General features: G+C 26.8%; 4 protein-coding genes across 7 annotated transcripts in view; 3 read left to right on the top strand and 1 right to left on the bottom strand.

Moving 5' to 3' along the window:
* Lrt (Leucine-rich tendon-specific protein) overlaps window positions 1-27930 on the bottom strand; it is a 160840-nt gene that overhangs the window by 44393 nt on the left and 88517 nt on the right. For both annotated transcript variants that reach the window (XM_088189621.1, XM_088189622.1), the window contains exon 3: window positions 25605-25640. The gene's annotated coding sequence lies outside the window, so the exon portion shown is untranslated. The remainder of the gene's footprint in view (window positions 1-25604; window positions 25641-27930) is intronic.
* On the top strand, window positions 449-10226 carry LOC148232832 (lysozyme-like). Of its 2 annotated transcripts, XM_088190382.1 has the most exons (5): window positions 449-704; window positions 4427-4515; window positions 4587-4650; window positions 8871-9116; window positions 10096-10226. In XM_088190382.1, the coding sequence occupies exons 1-4, from the start codon at window positions 554-556 to the stop codon at window positions 9089-9091; spliced, it is 525 nt and encodes a 174-aa protein (XP_088046508.1). In that variant the 5' UTR covers window positions 449-553; the 3' UTR covers window positions 9092-9116; window positions 10096-10226. The 2 variants fall into 2 exon arrangements, with proteins under 2 accessions (XP_088046508.1, XP_088046507.1); XM_088190381.1 differs by lacking the exon at window positions 10096-10226 and having other exon boundaries at window positions 8871-9152.
* On the top strand, window positions 12976-17793 carry LOC148232831 (lysozyme-like). 2 transcript variants are annotated; one of them, XM_088190380.1, is made up of 5 exons: window positions 12976-13051; window positions 13139-13306; window positions 16522-16610; window positions 16681-16744; window positions 17007-17793. In XM_088190380.1, exons 1-5 carry the CDS (start codon window positions 12991-12993, stop codon window positions 17321-17323), a joined length of 699 nt encoding a protein of 232 aa, XP_088046506.1. In that variant the 5' UTR covers window positions 12976-12990; the 3' UTR covers window positions 17324-17793. The 2 variants fall into 2 exon arrangements, with proteins under 2 accessions (XP_088046506.1, XP_088046505.1); XM_088190379.1 differs by having other exon boundaries at window positions 12989-13306.
* Window positions 25509-27930, top strand: part of LOC148232830 (lysozyme-like) — a 29209-nt gene continuing 26787 nt past the window's right edge. The window contains exons 1-3 of the mRNA XM_088189623.1: window positions 25509-25611; window positions 25693-25867; window positions 26875-26960. Of these exons, the coding sequence (XP_088045749.1) occupies window positions 25699-25867; window positions 26875-26960 (255 nt within the window). The 5' untranslated portion in view covers window positions 25509-25611; window positions 25693-25698. The remainder of the gene's footprint in view (window positions 25612-25692; window positions 25868-26874; window positions 26961-27930) is intronic.

Raw genomic sequence — 27930 nt, 5'->3', positions numbered from 1 at the left:
TGATTAAAAAAATACGGCAACAATTGATTTTGTAGTTTCTTACTATCAAATTCCTTCCCAATGTATTACCATTAAGCAGACGACTGAAACCTTTCCAATTGCGCGTCCAATATTTTTTTAAGTATATTTAAGCCAGAACACTGCTGCACTGAAACACTTCAAAACTACCACTTCGCTTCCGACTTGGAATAAACGACAATTCAGTAGAACATCCATTAAGCAGAGCAGCAAACATAATTTATAAACATTTTTTTTTATTTTATATAATGTATAATTTTATAAAAAAACATATTTATAAAATGTATAATTTTTAAATTATTAAAATTACATTAGGCATAATTTGTAAAACATATTTTATATTTAAAGTTATCATGCTATTTTTCACAGTTGATAAGCGTAATTGAAAAACAATAATTATGATATTGATAATGTTATGTTTGGCCTCGTCGCAGTGCAAGTCACAGTTTAGTCCACGCTACATCTATGACGCAGTTGGACGTTTAGAACTATTTTTAAAATATTCACTCGTCAAATCTGCCGTCAACCAAGAACAATGTCGATAATAAAAAGTAACAGAAAGGTCTTAATGACCTTAGTTTTAACCTCGTGCCTGTACCAAATTATTGAGTGTAGAATCTTCACAAGATGTCAACTTACCAAAGAGCTGTTGAAACATCAGTACGAAAGAACCTTTCTGAGCAATTGTAAGAATTTTACTTTTATTTATTAATATTAATAATAGTTCAAAGTACATTCAAGAACACATAAATATTGCTTGTTATGAAGAATCACATAGGTACATGTATTTTATTGCAATCGTATTTATTTTGCTTATCTCATTTGTGGCTTGTTACGAAACAGCAAATAAAAAATTGTATACTATCTTAACCTTAAAATTTTAAATGTATGTATTACTTTGACGGTTAATTTTAATATATTTAATTTAAAAATATCTTTAATTTAACATAAATAGGCATTAACTCAAAGCATATAAGCCTATCATACTTTTTTAGACAAACCTTTAAAGAAGCAAATAGACCATCTGTTTTTGCAATATACATAATTTAAAATATAAAATAGCTACTTATTTCTGCAACTAAGTCATCAAAAAATTATATATTTAAATTGTTCATTACTAATACTCAATTAATAAATTAACTTATTCAAATTACTGTTTTTTTAATAAAATTATTAATAATAAAACGCAAGCCAAAAAATGTAATTTTTGCATTGTTTATTTTTATGTTTTTTATATTAAGCTTTATATAATATATTATATATTAAATAATAAAAAAATTTATTATATATATAAATTAAAGTATTATGTAAATATTTATGTTGTACTTACTAAATGAGTTTTTGAGTTAAAAGTGTCATTAAAATATTTATTAACCTTCATCCGTCCCTCGGGTCTTTTTCGACCCGAAGCGATTTTGTTTTGCAAATATATCTTAAAATATTAATACTACATATCTGTAATTTCGTGACTTTGATTTTGTTGAGATAATAAACTAATTTTTGAAAAGAAAAAATAAATATGTTACCTGGATTATCTCTTGTAAAAAAAGTAACACTTAAGTCCCTCGGGTCGAAAATGACCCAAATCTATTTTAGGTCAAATTATTGGAATTCCCTGCGCAAACAGATGTTTATTGTTTATCACCTTCTAAGAAATACTCTTTTAAAGTGATTATAATAGAAGATAATTTACTTGAATTTTCATCGGGAAATGATACCTGCTCAGAGACGTCAGATCATATTGAAGAATTGACTGAAACTTCTGATAGTGACATAGATGATGTACCTCCTGGATCTACATCATATCTTTCTAAAGATAAAGGTATTAAATGGCGATCAAAGCCTTCAACATAGCCGTCAATCATCATCAAACATGATTAGAACTACCCCTGGAATCACAAGGTATGCTGTTTCTTGCATATCAACAGAACTCTGCATTTCAATTATTGTTTACGAATTCTATAAAAACTATTATTATTCAAAATTCCATTTTGGAAGGAAATCGTGTATAAAGAGGATTGCAAAATATTGATATTATCAAATTGGATGCATATATTGGACTTTTGTTGTTAGCTGGTATATATAAATTGAATAATGAGGATTTGGAAAATTTATAGCACGAAACAAAGGGTCGACATATATTCAGGGCTACTATGTCACTAGAACGATTCAAAATTATATCGAGTCATTCGATTTGATGATCGTAGTACACGAGCTGCTAGAAGAAATACTGACAAATTAGCCCCAATTCGAGAACTTTAGAATAAATGGGTTGAAATACTACCATACCTTTATAATCTGGGCGAAAATGTAATAATCGATGAGCAATTGATTTCATACAATTCCGTTTTGACAATACATGCCAAAAAAGCCGCTAAATATGGGATTAAATGTTGGGTCCTAGCAAAAATAGTTATGTTTGGAATATAGATATATACACTGGAAAAATAGCTGGTGAAGCACCTGAAAGGAATCAAGGAAGGCGAGTGGTTTTAGATTTGTGTCAACAACTTGATGGGAGAAATGTAACAGTTGACAACTTTTTCACTTCTTATGAACAAGGTCAAATGTTACTTATAAAAAAAAATACTATGATTGGCACTATTCAAAAAAATAAAACGTCAATTTCACCCGTATTGCTCGAAGTAAAAGGCAAAGCAATTTTTACTTCAAAATTTGCATTTACAAAGAATACATCTTTAGTGTCATACATTCCTAAAAAAATGAAATGTGTTGTTCTTCAGAGCACTCTTCACATAACGAAGGAATTGTCAGGTGGTTCTGAAAATAAACCTAACATTATATTAGATTATAATGCAACGAAAGGAGGAGTTGATACCTTAGACAAAAATAGCCAATTACAGTACTCGAAGAAAAACCTATAGATGACCAATTACTTTTTTTGCCAATATATTAGATACATCTATATCAAAAGCATTTATTATATTTACATGAGTTTATCCAGATTAAAATATAAAAAAAATTATCAAAGGAGAATTTTTATTGAAACCGTTGGCAAATTATTGATAAAAGACAACAATTTATATTAGAACAAAAATGCACAACTACATCTCCTTTAGAAGTACAACAGCAAGGATACGTGTTCAAAAAAAAGGTAGATGTCACATTTGCCCAAAATCGGACAATAAACATGCATTAGAATGTAAATATTGTAAAAGATTTATTTGTAAGGCACTTTCCTATAATGTATGTAATAAATGTAATAAATAAATAATTAACCCATAAATCGCTCTTAATTATTCGTAAACAGTCAACATTACCGTTACTAATAAAATTAATTTAATTAATTTGCATTTTGTTTCTTTTAAGTCAAAAATTTCTGCCTGGGTCGAAAAAGACCCGAGGGACTTTAGTGTACAGTCGATTTGAGGGACGGATGAAGGTTAAGCAGTCGAAAAATAATAGCGTCGATTCTGACTACGTGCATGTTGGTAGTACAGATGATTTTTTTGATCTTAATCATCATTCTTATAACTCGATTTTAACATTTAACTAAGTTGTGAATGTTTTAAAAATACATTTTTTATTATTATTCAATATTATTTTTAACTAGAACAGATTCTGACCGTAAACTTGATTTTCTTGGTCTTAACAATCATACTTACAAAATGGTTCCAACATTTTACATAGTTGCATCTATTATTATACATATCTTATTATCATTTAATATTTAAAAATATTTATATGCAATAATCAGATCAGGTTTCAATAATTTAGATTTTCTTAGTCTTTACAAATATCCTTACAGCTTAGCCTTAACATTTATCTTATTGGCTAATAATTTAAAGCTTCAAAATTCATTCGAAATATATTTATATTATACAATTTTAATTATTATTCAATATTATTATTAATAAGAACAGATTATGATCACACGCATGTGATTTGTTATTTATGATTGTTAAGACCTTGAACCTCTTGCTCTTAACATATTACTTAGTAAATAATATTTCACAATTACATAATTATTTTTACATTAATTTATTGTATTGATATTTCCCTATATTCAATATTATAAAAATATTATTATCAATAATCAGACTTATGTGAAATACATTAATATAATCGCGAGTGAAATAATACATATTTATTTGTATTAGTTAAAATATCATGTATTATTTTTGGCTCTGCTAAGCTAATTTTTATGTTTATATTACCATATTTTTCAACAAATATTTTTTTATTTATGTTATATACAATAACATACTGTCTGTTAAAATTAGTATTATATATAACAATTTTTATAAAATACAAATATAAATATTAAAAATTAAATTAATTGTGTAATAAGTAGCTCTACATAAATTTTCTAAATAAGTGTATTAAGTAGCTCTACTCAAATTATCTAAATAAGTTTTAATACATTTCTGTTTTTATTTTATTTTAGGGGTATGCCTGGCTGAGCAGGAAAGCAAAAAGAACACGTCTCTTGTAACTTCGAAATCGAACGGCAGTTTCAATTATGGAATTTTTCAGGTCAGTTGACATTTTGCATGCCATTATATTTTGCGAATAAAAATATATACGTTCACCGATGCAAATTTCAGATTAATAGCAGAAAATATTGCAAGAATGGTCGCAAGGGTGGATTCTGCAACGTTGCATGCGAAGGTATTAAATTGCAATTAAAATCACGATTTGAATAGTTATTCCCAATATAACATGACAGATAGAAATATTAACATATGTATATAGTCAAGAATATGTTACAGTTACCTTTTATTTAAAGTTAAAAAATATATTGCATTATATAGCATTATTTGAACGAAGTACAACAATACATGTGTGTACTTCGTTCAAATAATGCTGTCGTATTTTACCAGTCTTAATGTTAACCGCTTTGCAGGCTTTAAGTAGTATATGAGGATTAAATGTCCACTTTACATAAGACGTGCAATTTAATTTATGTATTTATTTTAATACATGTGCATAGAAAAACAGCTCAATTGACATTTGAGGCTTATTGCATCTGTTTTCTATATGATCATAAAATCTGTAGTACACTTAAATCAGTTATCACTTTTGTGCGATGAAGCACGTTGTTATTAATTTTAAAAGCAAATTTAAAAGATGTTATATATTTATAATATATACTTTAGCTGAATTATTGAACACTTTCTAGAATTGTCTATATTTAATATTATAATATAATTCTAGTTACATATTAATTATTTGCTAAATGTAAAATATATACAAAAAAATCAAACCATACATAAAGAAAAGGTGGTGTGTCAAACCCACAACATTCTTTTATGCGGCCCACGTTTCCAGTAATTTTTTAATAACAATTTTTTTTTACATGTATTACTTTTAAGACTTACTGAATCTCTTAATATCACTGTTTAAATTAAAAATAACAATAGACAAAGAAAGAGTGTTTCATAAAAAAGGCTAACTTTCTGGTAAAAAAATCAAAGCAATATGATATGCAGAAAAACTTATTTTTTTAATGCATCATATCCATTTTCTTTTCAAACCTATGATATAAACAGAAAAATAAAGATCTAGAAAAATCTTGCTTCACAACAAAAACAATTTCGCAAAATGACTTTTTATTAAATTTTCAAAGCAAGTCGTGTTTACTAACAATTAAATTATTAAAGGATCAAGATGGTCTGCTTCAGAATATTCTAAGACTAATAGATATACATTATATTATTTAGAGCACGCAAATAAAAATTAAAATGGTGTTGCTATTATTTTTAGAGAAAATTTCAACAGATATGTTAGAAATTTTATAACATAATCTGAACGCATTATGATACCACTAATGGGAGATCCGATTAATGTCAATTTAATACAAGTATATGCTTTTAAAGCTAATAAGTTCAATGGGAAAGTTTAACAATTAAAAAGAATTAATAAAATATACCATGATTTCAATAAAAAAAGTAGGAAATAACAGTACGCTTTGAAAAAGGTGATCAAAATAAAAGGGGAGCGGCTAATTTAATTTTTTCAAGAAAAAGATTTGGTCATATTACCATAAAATACATAGAAATTTTAGTTAAATTGCAAGGTTAACATAATACGTAACCAAATTTATTTTGTTATTAATAATATGAGACTTAAAAACAGTACTAGATCAGCAAAAACCTTTACCGGTACAGATGCAGTTCTGTTGCTAATATAAAAATTATATAAAAATCATACAAAATTATATTTACAACTTCTAAAGCACGAAAAAATTATTCTTGAATTTTCAACTGAATTAAATCAAAATATAAAACAATATTGCAATGACCAACAAATAAAGAAAAAATAAATATGAAATAGAAAAATATGAGAACGACAATGATTCAAGTGGGAAAAAAGATTTTCGATACTAAGAAAAGAGTCAAAATGAAAGAATAAATGACTGAGCAAATATTAGAACTAATGAACGATTGTAGGAAATTCTGAAACATGAATCAAATACAATACAATAATATTTACTGTAATATAAAAAAAATTGCTATGAAAATTCAAAAAGCCTAAGAAGATTAGATGAACTAAAAATGCAAAAAAATATATAAAAAATTGCAACAAAAACACCAGAAACATTTAGACTTAATCAAAAAAATTACACTACCGAAATACCCAAAGGGAAAAATTTTACAATAAATGGACTATAAGTATCCATCATTACTTTGATTTAATTATTGACGGTTAGATATAGGAAAGACCAGCGAATCTGATGAAGATGCAAAAATATTAGTATCATTACATTTTACACTTTAAAAAATCGATTTTAGAAACTACTTAATTATAAACGTTGTCATTAAAAATAAATGTAAAGAATTAAGTCACCGTTAATTTCAAGTTTCTAAATACTCTAAAAACTAACTATGGAGATACTATGTACTTCACTACAGTTTATATGTGGTTAAGTCATAAGTTTAAAGGAAAAACCTGTTCTTAAATTCAAAAATGTTTGATTTATATTTCAAGTTGATATAACTGCTTATTTAAATGAGCAAACATACATTTCAAGATAAAAATTAATTAATGAATTGAATGTTTAAAAGAACATATACATTTGATAAGAACATATGATAAGAACAGTTCACTTTAAAGCACTGTCCTAATTACTATTTTATCACATGACTTCGGCAGCAGATTTCAAAATTTTAGAAATATAAATTGCATTACTGTATATTTGCTACTTTATTACTAATTGACATCGACACGAACTTTCAGATTTGTAATCAGATAAGCAGTGATAAGAATTATTTATTTAAGCGTCTTTATTGGATATAACTATGTCATAAAAAATACCATGCACTCTTTATGACGTTCTTTTCTGAGAATACCTCTATTTTTTCGTATATTACATACAAAAAGTAAACTAAAAACAAAAATTTTAGACGTATATCTTTAAAATACCCATTATATCGCTACGTCCTTTAATAAAATATATATTAAATAAAAAGCTCAGATTTTACATTAATAATACAATGTTATTGCTTTTCCTGTAAAAAATAAAATTGCGAACGATCCATTGGTAATATGAGTTACAATGTAGTAAAAAAAAGGTTTTAAATTCTACATGTGGCCCTTGGCATATTTTTGTTGAGCGATGCGGCCCAAAACATCCAAACGGTAGAATACTATGAACATATGTAGATCTTATACGTTTCTTAATTCCAATAAAATGTTAGTTTTTATTTCTGCAGAATATATATAATTTACAATACTCCCCGATTTATTTTTTAGTTTTTTATTAAATACTTAAGGAAAAATATTATTATTTAAATTTTATTAAAATACATAAACAATACTTTTTTAATATATTTTTCTATCACCATTGTTTATCAAATTTATTTAACATATATATATTGCTATATAATAATTGAAAAAAATTATATTATCAATCTATGGTCAATAATTGATTATCAATATAAAACAAAGACTTTCAATACTTTTTCTTTAATTTTTCCAACTCCTCTAATAAATCACCAGTTCTCTTTTGGTGTACAAACTTTTTACTGTTCTTCTCTTCTTTTAAAAATTAATTTATTTTACAAATCAAGTGGTAATCGAAAAAGGTTAAGTCTAGTGAGTATGAGTAATTTAATCCTTATGTAATTAAGGCGTTGTCGTGTTTGAGAGTATTTTTTTTTGTCTGTTTCTTACAACTGGTTTCTTTTTACCTAATTCTACACTCAATCAAGCTCATTATACAAATCTGCCGACACTGTTTTTTCTTGATTTAGTACATAAACATAAATTATTCATTTGGAATGTTACCATATACGAAGCAATACATTTTTAGAATATAATACGAATTTAAGGGTTTAGAATTATATTTTTTATAGTTACTTAGAAAAATGTGAATGCAAGTTTACTTCCATTAATTAAGATAGTATTGATTTTAAAGTTTGTACTCATTTTTTTAAATTGTCTAATAATTTTCCATGATTCATAGATACTATTAATTTATAAATAATTTTTAGACTGTTTTATTTTTTGTACTGTATTGTATTATTTAATCGCATATTTTAAATGATTCAGCTGCCAACTGATTTTTAATATACTATTTGTCGTTAGTTCATACACCATCACTTTGAAAATATAAAAAGAGATCGTTCCAAGAAAACAATCAAACCCAGAACGACGACGATCAAGATGCAATAGTCGTTGCGAAAACAGCTGTTGCTCACTATAGCCTATTTCTCTCGCTTGCATACTAACATGCTAGTACGTGGTGCGAATTCCTTAGAAGCCTCCAACGCCACAACACTACCTTACTCGATAATAATGTTATAGCGAAGCGACAGACCAAAAACCTCATTATACCACCCTTTGGAAGCAAATTGGACTTATCTAACAAGAAGCATATTTATTTTCAGCTCTAATCGACGACGATATCACCGACGATTGTGAATGCGCCAGGAAGATCTTCACCACTGAAGGATTCAAAAGTTGGCCTGGTTGGGAGCACAGGTGCAAAAATGGAAGACTTCCAGATATTGAAAAGTGTCCTGAGTTCATGGCTTCTGCAAGGATTTCACCGATGAGAGAGGCTTCTCCAAATGTCGGGAGAAGTTATCGAAGATTGTTGTCAGGGTGAACCAAAAAACTTTTCAATAATAACGGTATGCTTAAATGCAATAAATAAAGTAAAAATAGTCTGTTTTATTATCAATTTGCTAATAATTATTTAATATGTGACTTTAAAAGTTATAAAAAAGTATACATATATTTTATAAAAAATTAATTTCTGCAAATATAATCCCAAAAATCTAATCAAATTAAAAAAAACAACTATGCTTTTATATACCAAATATTTATATTTTATGACAATTTAAAATTTTGTAATGTATTAATTCTAATTAAAATAAATATATTATAATAAACAATATAAATTAAATCAACAGGGTTAATCAAAAAGTACTTAGAATAAATGTATTTAATTTTTATTAAATTTTTATGATATACCTACCTACGTAATTTATAATAAACATCATATGATGTAATTAAAATTGAATACTTCACTTTAAATACTAGATCTATCCATATTTATATTATCAGACTAAGCAATATAAATTATTCAACAATATTATAAGTGTATTTGCATATGCATTTATATTTTTTTTTATTACATTTAATATTATTAAATTACTTGAATTACAATAATATAAGCACCTATGATTTATAAATAAAATCGTTGAAGTCAGTATCCTTATCTTAAAAGCAATTTAATTAATACTCAGAAATATAATCAAAACATTTATTTAATTAATTTTTTATATCCGGCTTATAGCGCTACATTTTATCGTAAAGATAAGACACGTAACGAAACCCATACACTGAATGAATTTTATTTGTCAAATTATTTAATAAGACATAAATAGGAACATATCGTTAAAGCTAAGAGAAAAATTGGCTAAAAAATAAAGTAGCTTCATACTTCTCAGAAATCTCTTGGCCAGAAAGTGTCATGGCTATTTTAATGTTAATATAATATTATATTTAAAATAACGCTTTTGGTTTTTTTTATTTTTAATTTAAGTATTTTTAAATTTTATTTTTTAAAATGTACATTTATATATTTTTTATCTTATTTAAATACAGGGTCCGGAAAATGTATCGCTTGCAATTCACCGCCAGCAATTAATCCCTTGCAACTTTCCGCCGCATCAATTGATAGTATATACAATTTAAAGTCTATAAATGATCGCTAGTATGTTTTATCGCCAAGAAATACATACAATTTATATAAATGTATTAATCATTTTAAATTAAAAATTTTAATAGATATTATTTTTACTATAAGCGCAATAAATAAAACCAGTTTCACTGATATTGACTTATTAAATTAAAAATTAAGTGTTTGATACATATTAATTGCCTTGACTAGTTAAATTATATTTATAATATACCATCACCGTAACAGTTGTGAAACGTCCATTTGCTGTTCAAACCCAAACCTAACCTAATGAAAATTCGCAAAATAATAATAGTTTGTAATTTTTACTAGATTAATTCGTTCAAGTAAGGTTGAGGTTTGAGCAAATAGCCGTTTCGCAACTGCCAAATTGCGTTTTATGACATTTTAGAGCAGCATAAAATTTATTTTTTTTTAATTTAAAAAAATATTTTTTTATACTTGTCACACCGGCAATCAATTAATAAATAAGTGTGTTTATATAAGCATATCTCAATGCTTCTAGACAGTGAAATATTATACGCTATAAATTGTATGCGATTAAACTGCTGACAGTAAATTGCTGACAGTGAATTACGAGTGAGTTTTATTAGTAAATTAGTGATATTATTAGTTATGATATTATTGTATATGTAATCTTAAAATAAATATATATAAAAATGGCTTATTATGATATACGCAAAAATGTTTTTTTTTCATCTAAATGTTACTAAAAAAAGGATTACTCTATTAACACTTATTGCCCGGCAAGTTTGAATCTTTTTTGGAATTAGCACTGAAAAATACATAATAGATTATGTAAAAAATAATTCAGACCAGCCTCTAAAATTATAAGAATGATTTAGAGCATAATAATAAAACGATGAACAATTTTACATTAAAAAATTAGATATATATAAAATAAAATCCTACTTTTTTTAATATTGATTAGGATCGCATATTTATTGTAACGCTCTTTATTGTCACTAAAATCTAATGTAAAATTAACATTACTTTATACTCATGAATTAAAATTTGTTCTATATTAAAAACATAAATTCTATAACTAATTGATTCATACATAATCCATTTAATAGTTTAAAACTTAAATTTTAAGATAAACTACTTTCTTCAATTCATTTTATTAATTAAAACTAAATAGTTTTAAATTACTCTTTAATACTTCAGCGTTAACGATCTTAAAGCATAAGTTAGTCGCGTGCCAATATTATAATATTAATATTAACATATTTAAGATAATTTTTAAGCTCTAAGATCATTATAATAATACTATATTTTTGTATGTAAATATGAGCGTAAATATACAAAATATTTATTTATCAATTAAATTAGCGATAGTTATTTAAAAAAAAAACATATTGTTAATTTAATTGAAATCATAACATAAAATTTAATGAAAAAAATAAACTGTATTATTTATAAAAATTTAGTTTTAATAAAATTTTCTCTAATTTTACTAATAAAAATTAAATGTGCTTTTATAATAAAATCAATAGATTATACCTCCTTCTTAATGAAAAAGATGTAATTAATATATAAAACTTATTTCACAACTAAGCTATGTAATGTATCCAAAAAAATCAAAATATTTAACAATTGATTTATTTCTACCAATAAAATTTTAAAACAATATTTTAATAAGATACTAAAGAAAAAGTGGTTAATATGCTAATTTCCTAAGTACTCATAATTTAGCCGTATAATATTGGTAACTACAATAAATTAGTAAATAAAAATAATTTTAAGCATACTCTGCAAATTAGCATCGAGTTTTTATGTATAAATTACACAAATATATATTTGATTGTATATTTTTTTACTAAATTTATAAGCAATTCGTTATATAAAATAAAAATTATCTATAATAAAATAATGTATAGTAAATAAAATATTTTTTATCGGCTTAAACTGAAATTTTGGAAGTTCTGTTTTATTATATTTTATAACTAGCAGGATAAACCATTGGTATTAATAAATAATTAATAACTAAAAAAATCCAAGTAAGCCTTAGCATTTTTAATCATCCCAGTATGGAATTTTTAGATTTTACTAATTTCATAAATAAACAATTTAAATAAATAGCTACACATACATATTTATATATTTTGATTGTAAGCTGTAAAACCAATTTAAAAGTAATTGAATTTAGCTTTCTACGCCCTTATAACGCATTGGGCTAACGCTTATCATATTCCAACGGACGACTAAAAAAATATTATTTAAAAATGTTTATTTTGTGACGCCTATACGCGTCATTAAAATTATAATATAACAATCACATATTTATAAATAAAGTACGTCGACGACAAAGATACAGATAAAGATCCACCAGCTGCAATGAGGTGATTCAAACTAAAATTTAAAATATTATAAAAAGACTCTCCAGACAAAAGTTCTAATGATAGAAGAAAATATTTAACATCACAATCTCGTAATAATTTAAGATTTTACAAACCCCTTTGTTTGTAGTAGTGTGGTTTAATTGATAAACCAAACAATGGAGCTCTGATTTTGACATTAAAGCTAATACTATGTTTTACAGAAAAAATCAGTCTAACAGCCATTCATCTATCATTTTTGAACTTGATTAAAATTAAACAGTCAACAGAGAACTCAAGCAACTTTACGACGAATGGACGCAGTTTGCAACGGTTAAATTTATTTTTATAATAAATAAAAAAAACCATAAACTTTTTTATGTAAATTGGCATTTACGCTCCGTTTCAATAACGTGTGTGGGGTTCTTTAGCGCTCACAAAAGGTCAAGTTTACGAGGCGTCATCAGCCGCAATACCACACAAATGCGCCAGTATACTTCTCGTTATAACGGCGACAATTCCGCAATCCTGCGCTTATTGTATTGTAAGCGCTCTTGCAAAACGATCCCGCGATCCAATTATTATTATTATTATTTTTGTACTTATATATTTTCTGGTTGTTCCCTCCCAGCACACAATAACATGATCCCTAAGTGGTTTGCGCGCGAAAATTGGATGTGTGTAGTTTTCTCGATGGTTTTCTTGACGTTTCGAGTGTGCGAGAATAAAGAGCTTTCGAGGTGCGAATTTGTCAGGGAGCTCATCTTGAACAGATTCGAAAGGACGTTTCTCACCAATTGTGAGTATTGTTGTCGTCGTTTGTGTGTAATTCGGGAATTCTGTGTGTTTTTTATGAGAATTCCCAAGTATTTTTGCGGTGTTATAAAAGCGATATATTATAAGAGACATAATTATCACGTGTTTGTGTAATACAATGAAAGATAACATTGTATAAGATTTTTACTACAACGGCATGATAATTTGATGTGAATAATATACTGTCACTTTGTGTTTTATAAGACGAGTTTGTGATAAGCATATATAGGTGACTTATTGAGATAAAATAGATATTATTTATTAATATGGACACTACTGATCTAAAACTAAATAACTATATAATACATAAACATATACAATACATATTTGCGAATAAAAAAGAGCTGTAGTAAAGTTAATAAAAATTGAATTTATATAATGAAAAAACTAAAATTAGAAGATGCATAAATCTAAAACTTAATTTAATGAGGTCAATATTCTACATAAAATTCTAATTCTAATGACTAACATTTATTTCACTCTTAAGTCAATAGACATAAATATATTTTTATTATTTTATTTATCAACATAATTTAATTTTATTAATTTAAGAATTGCTATATATAAGATTATCATTAGTGTATTTAATAAATAATTAATATTTTCAAAATCAGTAAATTTAATTTTTAATAATATTTATATAATATTTTATTTACGTATAATTAAATAATACTTATACATATTTATATCAATAAAATTACAGGAAATCCCTGTAATAAAATTTATTAATTGCTTATTAATTTATACTAATAATAAGAGTAAAATATTCAAGATGAGTAATTTTAAATTGATATTATAAATATTTTATATTTAATTTAACCTAATATTTAATCACATATATACCATTTTTAAAACCTAAAAAATATTTCTAAACTCATTTCTGAGCATAGTCATTGTAATTTTAATTTTTTGACCAGTGTTAAACTATAATTATACATATTTAATAATTAAAACTTTAATATATCAATCAAATATAATAATAATTAGGGATCCTTAAACAAAATTTGGGCCCATTTTTATTTTTATAGTTTTAAACAAAAAAAAAAATATCATATATTATCTCAACTCTATGCTTATACATACGCAAAGTCACATTTGAGATCAAGTTAAACTCTTTGAACAGGTGACTGCTTTTGTTTGTTAAAACCTGTTTTAACAGTTGAATTGAAAAGTGGCTGTTTTTTTAGATTATCTCGGATTTTTCTAGTTGTAGTTATGGTTATAGTCTTTAAGTAGTGCTCATAATTGTTCTAGATAAAGCTTAAAAATAAATAAATGTCTAAGTATAGCAGTGTTCTAACTGTTCTTGACTTCGTATCCTTATTATTATGAAAATCCTAACATATACCCTAAAACTTGTGGTAAGTTTTTTTTTTCATATCAGTCTCCGATTCTAAAAAAAATGTTAATGATTCAGAGAGGAACCATACTATTGGCTTCTATCTTATAAAAATATTAAAAAAGCTTTTTGTTTATACTGGCGTAACATAAATTCATAATCGTTATCATTTTATAGAATTTGTAATCCAGTTATGCTGTGTTTAGCACCTGTCTAGCGAATATATTTGCCACCAATACTTATTTTTGTTAAAGTGAAGTCCACCGGTTTTAGTACACTTGTTTATAGATCAAGGTAAAGTTAAAAGATTTTCTTGTATATATTAAAATATTTTTAAAAAACTATACAATTAAATTCTGTAAAATATTCTTTATCTATCAAGTATAACAAAATACATATTAAGCATTACAATAATTAAAAATCATAAAACAATAATTTAATGAAAATTTTATATTTTGCATTATAAAAATCTATCAGGTCCATAATAACAGTCTAAACTTAAATACAAATCTAATCTATATTACTAAGCAAATAAATTAATATGTCCAAATTTATTAAAAAATAATGTTTTAAATAGATGTATTAAATTGAAGCAAAAAATTTTTATTTTTATATTTCACAATCAATAACTTAGTTTGTACCTTAATTTTCAAGAAGTATACATAACAGATCTGAAAAAAATATTTTACACAGTGTGTTTGTATTATTTTGCTTATGAGTTTTTACATCTTAAATATATGTTACGTGCCATTATTACACCCTTAGCAATGACCTATGATGAAAAAGCTATGCTAATTCACTAAAACTATGATTTTGACTATTGTTTATAATATATTATTAAATAATAATGAATTTAATAAATAGATGATTAATTTCATTCTGATTCCAAGCTTTTACATTTTAATCTGTGTGGGCCTCATTCCAAGGCAACTATAGTATCGAGCAGGAGACACGATAATAAGTAAATGGCTATTTTTCAACTTGTTTTAAAATACTCTTAGTTGTAAAGTGATCTATATATTAATATATTTTTTTGAATTATTTACCTATTATTGTTAGGTGAAGATTGCTTTAAATTAACTATTCTTAACGAAACTTGAGCTCATTGTTGTCGTTCGTAAATAAGTGTTTATATAATATTTCAAAAGTTATGTTTATTTGAGTAATTCTATGAAATATGTATTTATTATCTAGAAGCGAAATGTCGTTATATAATTTATATTATTTGTTTATTTATATTATTCATATTAAAGATAATTAAAAATTTCTTAGAAAATGCTGTTTCTAAGACACCTAATAAATATTAAACAAAGGGATTTGCAAGAAATAATGGTACATTTCTTTCTTTATTTATTTATAATATTATTTATATATTTAAATACATATATGTAACAATAAGTATGTATTACTAGTGAAGTTATAAATACTATAATATAAATATAATAAACTGCTTAATTTTAGTAATTTATTTACGCGTATTTTTATATAAACAGAATTCGCAAAAATATTAAAATAAAATTAAGCCGAATCAAATTTAAATTAATTATCTATGAATGCTAAAAAATAATAGATTTAAAACTTTAATGCTTTGTTAATTCGCTTTGGTTAGGTTTGGGTTTAAACAATAAATGGATGTTTCACGCTGTCAAATTGAGTTGATTGAGAAATAAACATTTAATTTCACTAGCGCCTATTCAACAAAAATAAATATATTATATATATTTCTTCTGGTGAAAATGTGTTCGGATATGATTTCACTGTAACTCTAGTAAAAGTATAACTTCACTAAAAATACACATTCACTGTAATAGTATACACGTAGCAATAACTATAAGTTTAATAATTTATGCATATTTTAGGGGTCTGTCTTGCTGAGGTAGAAAGCAATCTGATTACAAATAAAATCGCCGATACATTTGGTGGACATACGAGCTTTGGAATATTTCAAGTAATATATTATTTAATTTCTAATTACATGATTTATTTAAATGAAATTTTAAAATACATATTTTTAATAGATCAGCAGTCAGTATTGTTCTAAAGGAAAAAAACCTGGTGGACTATGCCAAATGTCATGTGCAGGTAATCTAAATATAATGAACCACAGTTTTTATTCACATATCTACTCTTTTCCTATTAGCTTATAATATGACCTAATTTATAAATTTAAATATGAATTGAAAGCTATAAAATTTTGAGTCACTCAATCATTGTTTTATAAATAGCATTAATGCTCCAACTCAATACCATGCAAATTGAGCTCATAGATGTAGCTCACTAATTTCTTAGTCATACATTCCGCTAGTTAATAAATTGTTAAATGATGACTGTATTTCATTTTTAGATTTAATCGACGAAGACCTTAGCGACGATTCCAAATGTGCAAAGAAAATTTTCGATACAGACGGGTTTAAAATTTGGTTAGGTTGGAGCATGAAGTGCAAAGGAAAACTTCTACCTGACATAACAAACTGTCGGCAATACATAGATACGTATTTTGAGGATCCAGTGATTGAAGAGAAGATCTCATACAAGCAAATGAGTGGAACTAGCAAAAAGTATCTTCAAAACATCGCTTGGTTCTTTGTTGTGCTAAATTTAATAAGGACACTCGGTACTTTTGGAGAGCATACCATTACATCACCGACTGTCGTATTTTGAGACACATTGACTTAAAAAAGATTTCTCTGGTCGTGTGACTTTTGATTGTGTTTAATCTGATGAGATAATCAAAATATATTTTAGAGTCTATATAATAGTTTTGGAAGCATATACCACATCGGAGATTAAAGTGGTCGAGACAGTCGTGCGATTATATGAAACCCTTGTAATAAAAGTTATCGGCGAAGTTATCGATAGAGCAAACTTCTCCTCGAACACCGGTCTTCGAGTGTAGTGGTTCGCTGTTTATTTACCGAACAGCAGGGAGGTTTTAGATGTTTACACGGAAATCAGTAAGACAGGCTCTGTGTAAACGTTGCTATAATAAAGTCTCTGCTTCGGATAGACGGAACAATAACAAAGAAAATCTTTGCCTTCGCTTCGTCTAACAAAATATTGTACATTACCCACAATGCTATACGGATTTGAAACATGTTTGTCTAAATAATTAAAATATTATAAAAAAAAAACACATTTTTTATTTTTTATAATGCATATTTATAGATACGTAATCTGGATCATAAATTACTATATATATATTCATAAAATCTTCCTTACAAAGTAATTTAAATTAAAACTTAAATATAAAATAAAAAACATTTTTTTTACTTAATTTTTAAAAATCAAAGTATACTACTTTTTTTACTTAGAAAATATATTTACTACAAAATAAAACTTTAATTTTTAATATTTACATTTAAATATTTTTAATAAATTTACCTTCACCGTTATCCAAACAAACGCTGAACATCAAGCGCTGCTGTTATGGTTGATTTATGATTTAACAAAGTTAAATCCATTAGGTTTTATAAGCCATTTTATAGGTTATGGTGATGGAGATTGAGGTTTGGGCAAATTCTGCGAAAGGTAGGATATTGGATGATAAAATGTTCATATGAGAAGCGATTTCTATAATAAACGATGATATTATATAAAAAGCGTTAAACTTTAAACTATTCTAAAATAATCATTTGCTTAAATTAGGATCATAAATTAAAAAAAGAATATAAGTAATGTTTATAATTTATTATTTAATATGAAGGGAAAGACGAAATAAAAATCAATTCAGATATTAAATTAAACATGGGTTTTAACCAGCTGTACCGTGAACTCTGAGAGAAATTAAATAATATGAAAAAAATGATACAAAATTTTATGAAAAGAATATAGTATCACAACTGCGTGATAATTATATTTTAGATTTCACAATAAAAATCATAAAAACTACCATTTTGTGAGTGAATAAGCGCGATAACAATGCGTCTACCTACGTAAAAACCATTATTATCATCTACCGTTTGCATTAACGATCGTCAAAAGTTTCGCTTCAATGTGTGTACATATATATTTGTGCAAGTCATCAAGCGATGCAATTGGCCCACCAACATCCGCGTCTGTAATCCGCATCTCAAAACAAGAATATAAAAGATGTGACACTTTGTAACATCGACAGACGATAAGATGATTCGAAATAAGAGAGATTAATAAATCATAAACTATAGTGAAAAAGCGTGTGAAAGAAAAAAAGTTTAAATATCTAAGAAAAAAATGATATTCTTTATTAAAATGCGACACTATCGTTTGAAAACCATTTAAAAGTATTTATCGCAAATGATTTGCGAAAGAATAACACATGCGTTCAGGATTGCCATCTAAACGGACGTTTGTTATCTGCTCCAGCAGCCAACGGCAATCTGTTTTAAAAAAACTACTCAACAGCTACTCTTTTATAATTTTCCGTCCCACAAAAAGGGACGAAAAACAAAATCTCGTATGAAATAGGGAAACGTGGGCAACTAACGATGACTTGCTTTATCAGCGAGATTTTCAATGACATTTCTACTGACATTTACACTTGAACATCTACATTAAAGTTGAAGGCATTAAATTTGAAGGACTCAATTGTTAACCGTCGAGTCGCATAAACCGCCGCTTCTCTCTTCGCAACTTATTTTTAATCACAGTTACCACAATTAGTAAACCATTAGTAAATCTACTATTCACTACATACTGATTCTAGAAATTAAAGAACAAAGTGTTTCTTTGTATGGTTAAGACGCGTTTATGAACTGTTTTGGTACTAACTATAGTATTCGAAGATGCATGGTATATTTTAAAATATATTTTTTCTCTGCGGTGCGGCTTCGTCCTTTGTCTCCCGTTTTGGGGGCAAAGAGACCTTTTGCGGGATATATGGGGCAATTAGGGCACGTCTGTTGGTCTCTCGGGAGCGGTAAGGACATAATGTGGAGGTGATTTGTATCGCAGGATCGTGATTGCCCGCGAGCGCATCCTGTTGTTGGCAATAGTCGCGCCATTGTTTGATATTGAGGTCGGCCAATGTCCCAACCGTTGGCACGCGCATCATGGTCGCCCTACACTTACACATACATATACACAAACCACGTGCCTGATTCCGATTATGTGAATTTCAGGAAAATTCATACCTTTGAATTTACAGATAAATTTAATTTAATTTAATAATGATAATAAAATCAGTTTGCGGAAATACTGTTGCAATAAAAAATCATAACTATACATTATAGAGCAATTTTAGTAGCTATCAAAACTTTTAATCACTTTTTTACCTTTTATATCGTCAATAAGCTACCATGGTTTTAACTTTATATTACCTTTATATTATCTGTGACTTATACGTTTTTAACTTGATTTTTTTTCATTAAAACATCAAACCTATGGTTTCAGTGTCTTAAAAAATAATTTATAGAGAAAAGTTTCACCGTGAGGAGTATGTTGATGCTAAATTTGTATTGAACCAAAATTTAAACTTATTAATTTGTATCGCAATGAATTTTTCTGTTCTTTAACGTCAAGCTCTAAGGATGAAATATGAAGATAAACTCAAGTTTCATGGTGGGGAGTATGTTGAAGGAAAATTTACATGTCATGTATGTCATCAAACTAACAAAATATTTTTTTTGGATGGATATAGATAATTTATTTAAAATTATGTTATTATCACTACTCGCGAGTTTTGCCAATAGTAATTTTTCATTTTCGTGAGAGCTTTCTGTATTTATACATCAAGCCTTAACAAATGTAAATCAACGTCTAATGGTAAGAAATACAGTAACGGCAAATTCGCATGCCATATATGTAATGGAATTGATATAATAAAAATCTTTATAATACGCATTAAATTGTACTGTAAAGGATTTTTCATTTTATTATAATTTGAGCATATGTTAACCCAAAAAAAAATATCTAGCTATAAATGCTGTAAAAAAATACTTCAGAAATAAAAATGATAAAAAAGTGATTTTAAATATACAGTATGAATTTAATTACTATTTTATCCTAATTGGTATATTTTTAATAAATCAAATATAAATAAACTTTGATTTAAACACTACCACAAATGTGACTCTAGTTAATAAATCTATTTATTAGAGATTAGGAAAATCTAGCTAAACCTAATCTGTGAAGATCGATCTGAATTATAATTATATAATAATCACTAATTTCAATCTCCCAAAATCAATATAAATTTAAAACATAAAACAATAATAGTATATATTTTAAAGGCAGCCCTATTTCGTTATGACGAACTCGTGAAGGGCCTAATAAACTAATTTAGACATCTTATTGCTTGCACAATAAGCAATGGGTCTGGATCTTGCACAATATGTTTGAGTATGATTTAATATAAGTATAGGGTGAACTTAAAATAGTAAAGTAGTTACTTATTTTATTTTAATTATTTGTAATAAAGATGAAAAAAAATAAAATTTTATATATGATATTAAAAAAAACCTTCATAATATGTTTTTAATGTCCACTTAAGATTATTCTGTAACTTTCTATACAAAATATCAAAAATATCGGTCTCTAAATATATTTTCATTATTATTCATACTGTAGTGATACTTCACATTAATTGTATTTTAATTCACAGACGATACAAAGTATTTTTTACGCAAAAAAATATTCGCTCAGACTAATAACAAATTTCGAGGCGCAGCAGCAACAAAGAAAATATATTTTTTACCTTTATTGTAGTGCATCAAAGATAAATTTTAATAACCCATTACGTTTGCTTTCCAATGACAACAAATTATAACGAGTGACAAATACTATTTATTGAACAAGACAATGCGATTTGTTTTTAAGATGTATGTTTGTTGGTGTGGTTAAATATAATAGTCTTAGTTACGAAAGTCAATTTAAGTTCTTGTGTTTCAAACATGAACATTATTATAGTGTTTTTGTATGTAACGGATTTTTGATTAATAATTAAACTAATGTAGAGCTTTAGCAAATATATTGCTGCGTTACAAATTTTATTTATGTGAATTTTTTTGGTCTAAAAATGCCGTTTTAAAGAAGATTTTTTCCCCTTAAAAATGCCCACACAGTCCGTTGCTGTGAAATTGTAAATTCAATTTAAATTAAGTATCAAGCAATTTAATATTAAACAAGATCTTCAAACATAGACCTTCAAATCTAAAGGCAAACTTATAACTCACTACTGCTCTTCCGACTCTTTTGCCAACACAATATTTTTTTTTAACTTCGTTAATCCATCACGGTGATGTTCTTTGGGATGGTAACCATCACAATAATTTACTTTTTATCTTACATGTGCGGTTAAGAAGGATATCTTTAGGTGTGTAGCACAATTGAATTTCTCGTGTTTCATCTGCTTTGCCAAATTAATAACGTCACGCGTTTGACTTTCAGGCAGACTTGTGACGTCTCAACCCGAAGCGTCCGATCCGCTCCATACCCTCAACCTTCACAACCCTCGTATTGTGTATTGTCTAATCGTGTTAGGCAGTTGATGTGCGTGTTTAGAGCTCAATTAAGCGAGTCAAAGTTGTCTGAGGGCGTTCTATTAATTTGTTTGCAATGGGGCTGTTATCGTCGGCGGCCCAAGTTCGTCGGGCAATAACAATCAATACGATCCATCATCCAAGTGTCCAAAGTTGGCCAAACAACTGGAAAGTAAACATTGTCCAAGTTGAAGATTAACAGCCACGCGAATTCCCACCACTTGTGCGATGCGAAGGGAATATTATTATTGAACAACTCTGTTTATGTGTACGCTCGGAATTAACTTATAAATATACACAGTGAACGCGAATAGCGTTAACTATTGTATATATTATACAACTAAACAGTTTATGTCCATTAACATATACCTACGTATAAGTGCTAAACATCAGTATATTATAAAACGTCTAGTTTGCGTTAAAGTAGCTCATAAATTTATTGCAGAAAATAATTTAATTCTTAAAAAATTAGGCAACATTAACATTTGATCAGTATTGATAAATGTGCTGAACTGTAAACATATTTAATTAATTCAGCTATGTTTCAACAAGTCCACATATTGTAAAAAAATAATTTAAGCCGGAATCTGTTGATCAAAGCTTTTTTGTTTATATGAAATACAATGATAGAAGATGTGTGTATTTATATTAAACTTGCATGATTTATTCAATCAATGACTGTTCTCCGGTCCTTCTTAAAATATTTTTTATTGTATATTTTTGCTTTTATATTAAATAAAAATAAGCTTTAAGCAGTTTTAATTTAGTAATTTATTTTGTATAAAATGTACAAAATAAACTACTCAAACGTGTTAAAAAAATGTAAAAATTGCGCAAAAAAAGCCCGCGATTCTAGTGGCTGTTAATATTTAAATTGCAATATTTTGCACTCTACGAACATTCATAGTGGAGATACAGCAGGCCCGCACGATCATGTATATAACCAGACTAGACGCTCGGGCCACTACTTCGCTCCAAGGACTACATCTTATAAGATACCTACTGACGCAACTGAACAATTATGATCTCTAATGATCTGATAATGCATGAAAAATATTTAAATACTCTTGTTTTTCTATCAATCTAATACATTAAATTGTAAAACATATTTTTGATGACTTCGGCAGCAGAATTTTAAAATAATTTTCATTTAATTAAATATGACAAATCTCAGATTATGTTTGCCAACATTCCCAAGGGTTTATTTTTAGGAACCTTTATAATATAGCTTTACTCGCTAAATCTTTATCTGAGATATTAAATAAAATAAAGAAGAGATGTGTTGCACAATATGAATTAAAACCAATATCTACCTTCATTTTGATTTTATATGCTAATTTAATTCACTTGTAATTATCGGACGAAACTAATCTTGAAATAATATTTACTGTTTTTAGCTTACAGGCGTTTTACTGTTTTTAGTTTACTTATTAAAGAATATTTCAAAACATATGTCACAAATTTGAGAGAAAGCAATAATATGTAATTTTTTTATAAGAAACATTTAAATATTTAAAAAAAAAAAACATAATTTCACTGACGGTTTTAATGACAAATATTTAGTTACGAAAGTATATTATATCAGTCCTATAATATACATTTTTATAGATTTCAAATATAGTATTTCTTTATTTAAAAACACAACTATTATCTAAAAATAAAATAAAAACAGCAAAATATTTTTTTTTATTTTTATATCAGAAAATACTTTTAATAATTTAAAATCCATATTTTAGAAACATGTGCATAACTAGCACATTTTTATTTGTAACAACGGTCCATCCAGCTGCACAGTTAACGCAAAGATTATTCAAATGACAGTTTCATACATATGGAAAGAAAATAGCATCATTTTATTGTTAGTAAGCGTTTGACAAAACGCTTACTAACAATAATAATACTAAATACTATTTTCATCAAAGCATTTTTTGTGTACCGCTCGTTAAGCACTTTAAATCAACATTTATCGCGTAAAATATGCAATAGACAATGCGGTTGTCTAAAGTAAAAACCGCTATTTTAATCTACCCTTTGCATTAACAATCTTCAATTTTTTTACCCTTTAGTTAAGCGATGCAAGTCTAAATAATCAGTAATACTAAAAATCTGATAGTTTTATTTGAGACGAAAGCATCAGAGAGATCAAGCAATTCGAGCCGGCAGACAACCAGACCGAGACCGAGAACAAATAACAACATTCGAAATTTTTTCACCTTTCAGTTTCACTTGTTCAATGCGTAAATATATTTTGTTAGTCGAATATGCAAGCGATGCAATTGACCAACTAAGTCTAAAAACAATAATGCAAAAAAATCTGATGGTTCAATTCAAGACGAGAGCGTCAGAGGAATCAAGCGATTCGAGCCTACAGGCAACCAGAACGAGACCGAGAACAAATAACAACAACAAACATGGGAGACCACAGCGGATCATTCAGAAGTCATCGCTTTTCCACCTACTATATATTAAAACAAGGTTTGTCAAATGATTTTTGAAAGTGGTGAATTTTTTATTTTTCTTAGAAAAATATTTTTTTTAATTATTTTATTAAAAGAGCAAGAATTTTCTTTTTTAGAAAAAAAAATATTACGTTGAAGAGGCATGAAAAATATTATTTTGTGTTTTGAAATACTATGGTGTACATAATATGGTATAATAAATTTTAAGGTATTGTACATTGTAAAATGCACAGGTAAAATAATATTGAATTAACACGTTACAGTCCGCTCACGCGTTTTCGCGTGATAGCTAATCTTTTCACGCGTTTTCGTGGGTTAAAAATAATGTTACTTAAATTTTTTAAGATATTATGCGAACGTAACAAAAATATTTTATTGCGAGAGAGCAATATATATATTTATAGTTATGTCAGTAGCTTAAAAAATATGTCATATTTTGCAAAAATAGGGAACCGTTCCATGCATAATTTTTGCACGTCTAAAAATATGGTTAATTATCCCTACTTCATCCATCATTAAAGCAAGATTTTTATGTCTTGTGATAATAAAAATAGCAGGCAATAAGCTTAACTTTAAGATTTGATAATAAATGTAAAGCTACAATTTGAGATATTGCTAAAAAACATTATATATGTTTGTAAAGAAAATATGATTTTCATTGTTGTGTTTGTGATGTAAGTTTTTTTATGTGTCGAGTTACACAAATGCTTATGAAATACAATTTTAAAATATAAGGGTTATTTTTCAAAGTATATATATTGATTGTTACACAATCGGACGAGAGAAATTGCTCAATGCGAACGTGTTGAGTAAAAGAAGGACAATGGGCTTAAACGGCATTATCCGGTGCATTCCCTAACTGCATTGAGAAACGCTCCTATGCGAGAATTGGCAGTAAATAGGGTCTTCCTTTCACGTTTAACACCCATCTGCTAGTCTGTCGCAGATCTTCACGCTGACAGGTGACATCTACCCAAAACGGAGCACAATTAATTAGGAAGAGGGAAAACAGTCAATCGAACCACTCACCTGCCATGTAGGACAACCAATCGACGCCGATTATTTCTGAAAAATAAAAAAAAATGTTAAACTTTTATTGTTTTTTTTTGTGTTACAGATTAAAATGGTACAGCCGAGCTTTTCGTCTTCGCCTATCTTGAGGTTTCTGACTTTAAGTATAGCTTTACTGTACATCACCTCGTCACAGCCTAGCAGTGCCAAGAGCTTCACCAGGTGCCAGCTATCCAAAGAGTTAATGCGATACTCTTTCAACAGAAGCACCCTAGGCAGCTGTGAGTAAATAATTTGTTTCTAAATTAAGTATCAAGAAATTGATTTTATCTTTGGGGTTGAGCTTTTAAACCGATTATAACAGTATATATTTGCAATTTTAAGTACTGGATTAAATTATATTTATAGATTTTTTAGTAAGGATAATATTATTTTTTCTATAAAATCGCAACAAAAACATTTTTAGTAATCATTGCGTAATTTAGTATTAATTTAAATGTATATAAACTTATGATGTTAATAGTTTAAATCTATGGTCTTGAATTTATATGTTATAATTGTATTTTTCTCACAACTATATTTTTTTTTATTTATAGCAGATTTTTAAAGCAAATAGTGATGCATAATATAGCTAAATTTTATTACGTATGTATTTTTCCATAGTGATTTAACTACAATATGTAATAAATGTGAAATATTTTTTATAAATACTATATATTACATAATCTAAAACATATTTAAAAATATTTTTTTGAATGAAAATTGCAAAATAAAATATATTTTATTAAAAATTATCAGTTAAAATTTTTGAACTAGATATTAAGTCAAAAACAATTCCGAATAAACTTTTTTTAATTGAAATTAAGTACTTTAACTAACTTATTCCAACTATATTATCACCCCGATGCAAGATAGTGATTTGCTATTTTTATCTTCACTTATTACGTCTCAAAAATTGTCTTCGACAAATTAGTTGAAAAGTTTGTTTAATGGAGCCGTAGAGAGCCAAAGGAGACGGTTTTACTTTATTGAAAAACTTTTCTGGCTACATTCCCGCGAAAACAACCCGAAATTGGGTTGTATACACCGCTAATTTCCACCGATGTCATAATTAATTATACCGCCATCAAATATTCAGCGTTTATTCGCAACCTACCATAAAGGAAAGTTAGTCTAGCAAAAGTTACTCGACTGTATGCTAACTATTTTATTATGATAGTGCGCGCTTTGATTCAATTTTTTAATTCGTATTTTATGTTCTACAGTAAATATTTTTGGTATTTTGCAGGGATTTGCATAATTGAAAACGAGAGCGGAAGATCAACCACCAAACAGAACGTTCAGGCTAACGGTACAACGTATGGACTTTTTCAGGTTAGAAAATATATTTTTGTTGTATTAAAATTAGCTTAAGTTAAGCGCCATCAAACGTATAAAATAGTGTGAACCAAGAATTCAAACTATATTTAAAATTTAGTCAACCCTTAATGATATAAAAAAAATTAAATATTAAAGAAGATTTTTTAAAGACATTTATCATATATGTCAATGAATACTTATTATCTACTATTAAAGGAAAATTATATTTTAATAAAATAACTCTTTAAATAATATGTTCTTCAGTTCATTGAAAAATATAATTGTAGCGAATAATACTAATATTTATACATAATCTAAACAGACTTTTAAGTTTTCAATGGCATCTTAACAGTCTTAATTTAAACGGTATGATATATTACAATATAAATAAATGTGTAGTAAATAAATATATTCTATGGATGTGGCTATTTTCACCTACTGCATGTACAAAACATATTTTTGCTGTACAAACCCAAACCTAACTTAATAAAAGTTATAAAACTAATTATAGTTTTGAATTTTCAATAAATTATTTTGTTAGAGTTAGGTTTGGGTTTTAACAATATGTACTAATATACAATTAATCATATTTACAGTAGGATCTAATAGTCACATCTATACTTTATTCCTATATTCCAAAAAACATGAATTTTGGGAGGCAAACATATAGCTAATGACAGCTATTTTATAGTAATAAATATTGTATTGACTACCTAAGAAAGCGCTAATTTAATTTAATGATTTAGAAGATTTTAAAAAAATTAATTAATATATGTGAATTTTTTTTATAAATATTTTTTCATTACGCGTTAATAATATGCTCAATAAAATTAAACTAAAAATAATCTGTTCAAATTATTTGCTTAAAAAAAGTTTACTGATATTATGAAATTTTCCTAATGTTTTAGGTATTTACTGATTGATTTTACAAATATTTGATATCAGTAAGACATTCAAAATTTTATTACTCCCTACAAATAAATTA

The sequence above is a fragment of the Plectrocnemia conspersa genome, unplaced genomic scaffold (genome assembly GCF_051122295.1).
Source record: "Plectrocnemia conspersa isolate PC_06_02 unplaced genomic scaffold, ASM5112229v1 ptg000008l, whole genome shotgun sequence".
Lineage (NCBI taxonomy): Eukaryota > Metazoa > Arthropoda > Insecta > Trichoptera > Polycentropodidae > Plectrocnemia > Plectrocnemia conspersa.
This window is presented reverse-complemented; position numbering and strand designations above follow the sequence as displayed.

What these genes read in the sequence shown, in the direction of transcription:
- LOC148232832 (XM_088190382.1), top strand. Translation starts at nt 554, where the DNA reads ATGTCGATAATAAAAAGTAACAGAAAGGTCTTAATGACCTTAGTTTTA. An exon ending in AAGAACCTTTCTGAGCAATT is followed by an intron (nt 705 to 4,426) that starts GTAAGAATTTTA and finishes ATTTTATTTTAG; the next exon opens with GGGTATGCCTGGCTGAGCAG. An exon ending in TCAATTATGGAATTTTTCAG is followed by an intron (nt 4,516 to 4,586) that starts GTCAGTTGACAT and finishes TGCAAATTTCAG; the next exon opens with ATTAATAGCAGAAAATATTG.
- LOC148232831 (XM_088190379.1), top strand. Translation starts at nt 12,991, where the DNA reads ATGCGCCAGTATACTTCTCGTTATAACGGCGACAATTCCGCAATCCTG. An exon ending in AAGGACGTTTCTCACCAATT is followed by an intron (nt 13,307 to 16,521) that starts GTGAGTATTGTT and finishes TGCATATTTTAG; the next exon opens with GGGTCTGTCTTGCTGAGGTA. An exon ending in ATGCCAAATGTCATGTGCAG is followed by an intron (nt 16,745 to 17,006) that starts GTAATCTAAATA and finishes TTTCATTTTTAG; the next exon opens with ATTTAATCGACGAAGACCTT.